At 43.7% G+C, this 4,743-nt stretch overlaps 1 protein-coding gene across 4 annotated transcripts in view; it reads left to right on the top strand.

Moving 5' to 3' along the window:
• Positions 1 to 312: 312 nt before the first annotated feature.
• LOC113217544 (uncharacterized) overlaps positions 313 to 4,743 on the top strand; it is a 26,171-nt gene continuing 21,740 nt past the window's right edge. The window contains exons 1-3 of one of the 4 annotated variants that reach the window (XM_052271940.1): positions 323 to 530; positions 3,518 to 3,759; positions 4,223 to 4,368. In XM_052271940.1, coding sequence (XP_052127900.1) covers positions 4,303 to 4,368 — 66 coding nt within the window. In that variant the 5' untranslated portion in view covers positions 323 to 530; positions 3,518 to 3,759; positions 4,223 to 4,302. Of the gene's footprint in view, positions 531 to 3,517; positions 3,760 to 4,222; positions 4,369 to 4,743 lie in introns of all 4 variants that reach the window. The other 3 variants (XM_052271941.1, XM_052271942.1, XM_026437496.2) reach the window with 3 other exon arrangements.

Below are 4,743 nucleotides of genomic sequence, written 5' to 3'. Positions count from 1 at the left end.
GTCGTCCTGAAATGGGCAGCGTTGCTCGTGGTTCACAATGACCACGTTGTGACCCTCAGCCGGGCCGGCCTGACCACATTGTGGTCATGCACTGTTTAAAATATTAATTTAAATCTCAACAAACACTTTTTCCAGATTGATAAATGAAACGTTAATTCATGAAACGATATGGCTGTATCATCTGCTTCCACGTTAGCGCGAGCTCAGGTTTTTTTCTAAGTACAATGGTCATGCCTCCACCTCTCCTTTTATGAGATGTTATCATCCTTCTGTGGGTGTTAACCAACGTGGTAGCGTGGCTGAACACAACATTCATTTTTTTTCTGATGGGAAGTTGGATTGTGTGCCCTTGGCACCCATGGGACTGGGCCGGCCCCTCATGGTGGTCACCATATGGACAAAGTGAGCAGCCTACACAAGTTGTTGCATTACGATCCACACTCGGCCAGAATAAGCTTCTTACTACATCAACAAAACCACATTTCACACGGAAACCATCAAGTGTAACTAACTGACTTTCAAGTCTTCAGGTGAGCGCAGAAGCCACTAGCGCTCCCCCTCCCCTCGATTGCCGTGCTACCAACCTACTACCACCAAACTGCGAATTCAAATTAAACGATCGCTTATTTCAAACATCTTCTATCAAACTTCTAAACTAAACTCGATACGACCGGATTTATACTGATGCTTCGTGCGCAGTTTGGAATCAATAAGGTATTCCGTAGAACGGTTAAAGAAGAGCAGCACGAATAACAAGGTGGCCCGTGATTCGTCGCCCGGTCTCCCCCTCCACTTGAGCGACGAATCACAGGTCCCTTTGTTATTCGTGCTGTTCTTCTTTTCCAGTTCTCCGGAATACCTTATTGAAGTTTCCGTCTTGGAGAAACGTGTGTGATTACAGATAGACAGACAGACACACAACCGCTGAGTTCCCTGCACCTCACGAAAGCAAAGGCTTCGCTAACGCTCAGCCAATAGGCCTAACAATGACAAAATGAGTGATTTTAGCGGTTTAAGGAACAAGAAGAAGTTCCAAGATGGCCGCCACGGACCACAACAAACTTTCAACTGTTTTCCCGAGCAGCCGCTCGCGCTCGGGAGCCCCAATAACGTACCGAATGGTATATCGCGTCTGTTGGAGTCAAACTTGGTTTTGTTTGAATCTGAAAAACGTGAAAAACACTATGAAAACGACATCGGACCTTTAATAATATTATTTGGTGTTAATCTATGAAAATAATAGTTCATGTTCACAATTTTAACAAACTAGCACCATATCTTATTAACGAACCTGAAAAATTCGTCACGTATGTTCAAATGCTATTTTATGTGTTCCCCTCTTTCTTCCGATCAAAATGATACCAAATTTGACTCAAATAGGCGCAATATAACGTTGAGCACGGGCGTCTGCTAGCAGCCGCTTCGGGAAAACAGTTTAATGTTTGTTGTGGTCTGTGGCGGCCATCTTGGAACTTCTTCTTGTTCTTCTAACCGCTAAAATCACGCATCTAATGTGTACCTGGGTAGGTGTGACACCGGTATAACCTGTGTTTTCCTGCGCACACAAATCTACTTGTTGCTGCTGAGGCTGCTCCTGAGTTGAACACAGAGGCGATGGAGGAACGTTGCGAGGTAGTATTTTCTTTGCAAAGTTCCTGGGGGACTGGAAAATTTATAATGATTATTTAGCTACTCAAGCATTTTACATTATATTGCCAACAACGTCAGTGACTGTGTTAACCAACTTACATCACAGGCAATCGGATTAGGGTTCTTTTGTTGGTCCACGACCACCAACAAAATGACATGAACAAATGAAAACATTGGCTGATATTTTTCTTGGAGTTCCCTGGAACTTACAAGCCCTCAGCCACACACGACACTGGAAGTGATCTGAAGGTAGCTAGTGCAGTTTGCACCCGTGTGTTTTGGGTGAATGGCGAGGAAGACACGTGATGTACGAACACAATCTAACCATCTGCATTGAAAAAGAATACTGATCAATATTTTTGTCCTCAAATAAAAACAATATTGACATGATATGGTATTGTATTACGTGAGAAAGCAAGTAGAAATGACTCAGGAAAACTGAACGATAAAATAGATGTAAAAGCGTTAAATTTTAAGAATGAAAAGAGAGCAAAAAGACCATTATGCAGCCTTATTACGATGAAATATAAAGTCCATTTCGTAAACGGAGCGAAAAGCATTGATTGCAGTAGAAGTACATTGACAACCATAGCCTAACAACCATATTTCAGACCATTTTAATCATATAAAACATTTACAGACACCTTAAATTAAGAAAATAATCACATTAACGGATTCCTGAGACTCTCACCTTTAAAATGATGTTGAACACGATACACTTTCTTTAAGAAAAAGCAAAGATACGCGCGAGAAACGCTGCTATCCCGTACAAAACAGATTGTCTTAGAGCGAGATTACTCATATATATTTTGCAGTTAAAATTGTGACCGTGAACAGACCACGGGCAGATTGCTGTACTCCTCGTTGGGGACTAAATTCAGACTGCGATCATCCAAGCACACAGAACTTCATAGGAAGTAATAACAAACTTGAACAAGACTCTATGAGCGTAAGGAACGTGATACAGTTAACACGAAACAAACTGAGGGACAAACCTGCATTGATTACTTGGCGATGACTAGAACTTTGTGCTTAAACCGATCGACGAGCCGGTTAAAACGTAACCCTTTAACACACGAGGTTTGCAAGACGATGGACAAGTTAACAAGACAATAACAGAGACGGCGGACACGATGCTAAAGCGAAACTTGAAAATGTACACTGCACGGCAGATTAACTTGAATGAGTGGGCTGCCGTCCATGGATGCCTTACTATTCATGATGAACTTGACGGATGAAGTGGGCGTACAATCCCCCAGGCTCATGGCGGCGTCATCGTCGTCCTCTGCTCGTACTCCTCCACATCCTAACGTCCCAAAAAATTGATTGGCCGCGGTGCCTTCGTTGGTGATCCTCGTCGCCAATGTGAAATCCGCGGTGGGACAGAGCTGGAGTAGTTATTTGGAGTATCGGAGGGCCGATGAGGGAGTGGAGAGAGGAGATGTAAATGGTTTAACAGTCAGGTATAAAATGATTTATTTGAATAGTAACAAGAAACAGGTAAACACTGTATGCGCCATACAAGGCGGTGGAGGCTGCGCTGCGACGCGCCTGGCGCACATATAGCTGGGCCTGAACTTGGTATCCACGACCACTAGGGTGTTTCAAAAAAATTGACACATGCTTGAGTGGACTTTATTCGCAAGTTCATGACTCGATCTGAATCTGTGTCAAATTTGAGCGCGGATGGTTCCCCTCATCGGACAGGTCTGAAATTTGGCACAGATTTATATCGAGGCCCGAACTTTCCAATAAAGCCTATTCAAGTATTTATTATGTCATTTTTTTTTCAAACACCCTAACAAGCACTGTCGAAGGAGTAGTTGTAGGGAAACTAGAATTAATGATTAACTTAAGGAAAATATAGGTAAGCTACTTGCTTGGGCTCTCGGGCAATTGACTGGGCAACACGTCAGCTCGATACGCACCGTATGTGGGACACATACGGACAACGTACGGACGAGAGGGGGAACCGCGCTGTACAAGACACCGGGGTACGACGCTCTCGTACCTAGCGTGTCACCGTAGCTCATTGGTAGAGTCACGGGTTCCGAAGCCGAAGGTCCGAGGTTCAACTCCCAGCGGTGGCAGTCCACTTTCAACAGTCAAGTAAGTAGGAAATAGGTAAATAAAACACGAGGGAGGGTTAAACCGAAAATCGAAACAAGAATAACTGGGTCAAAGGTCAAAATTTTCCCAAATTTTCTTTTTGAAATATATAGGGCACACATACGGACTGCATTTGCTTCACCGGGATAAAGTTGGCCAGGAAAAATCCTCCCGGTGCTTCACCGCACTACGTACAAACTTCGCCCGATTCACATACAAATCACATACAATTATGATTCGTGCATGATGCATACGTCTGGTATACGTCGTCGGCCGTATACGTCACTGTATACGGGACATATACTGACGAAAAATCACGGGTGGCTTTCCCGTGTAATTGGTAATTTTGTTTTAAACGGTCTCTGACATTAGCATGCGATGAACGGAAGCCAGACAAACATCTCCTGCCTGTGACAAAGGTCAAACCAATAAAACCAAATTTTATTCTTCCCAAATGTTGCAGGGTGTAACCGTACAGGATCGGATTGGTGCATTAGGAGCGAATAATTCAACAGAACGTCACTATACTCTACAGAAACACCAATGGCTTTGCGTACGGTCTTAATTATGTTGACGATTCAAAGCTGGTCGCGGTCCGAACCAGTAGCGGTAAGAATTCAACCGACAAAATAAAAAAATCCGTCGAACAGGCTAGTTTGTACCACCAGTGCGGTGGATTATGTAGACCATCCACTACCACTTGTTAGCAGGGTGATTCTCAGCAAACACGCCATTTACGTTCCGCGGCCATGCGCCCATCACAACTATGTGATGTGGTTTGTAATGATTTTATACCACCCAGGTACTTACAATCATTGGCTGAGCGATTAGCGAAGTGATGATCAAAAGTTTCGCGTCTGTCTGTGTGTCTGTCATCACAATAACTCGACAACGAATTGAGCTAGCGATCTGGGATTTTCAGGGTCGTTTTGAGTCATAAATAAAAAGACAGACCGAGTTCGAAGAAGCGCATTCTAGCTCAAA

This window comes from Frankliniella occidentalis, unplaced genomic scaffold (assembly GCF_000697945.3).
Source record: "Frankliniella occidentalis isolate FOCC.00 unplaced genomic scaffold, Focc_3.1 Scaffold179, whole genome shotgun sequence".
Lineage (NCBI taxonomy): Eukaryota > Metazoa > Arthropoda > Insecta > Thysanoptera > Thripidae > Frankliniella > Frankliniella occidentalis.
The sequence above is the reverse complement of the archived record's forward strand: the minus strand, read 5'-3'. Positions and strand labels throughout refer to the sequence as shown.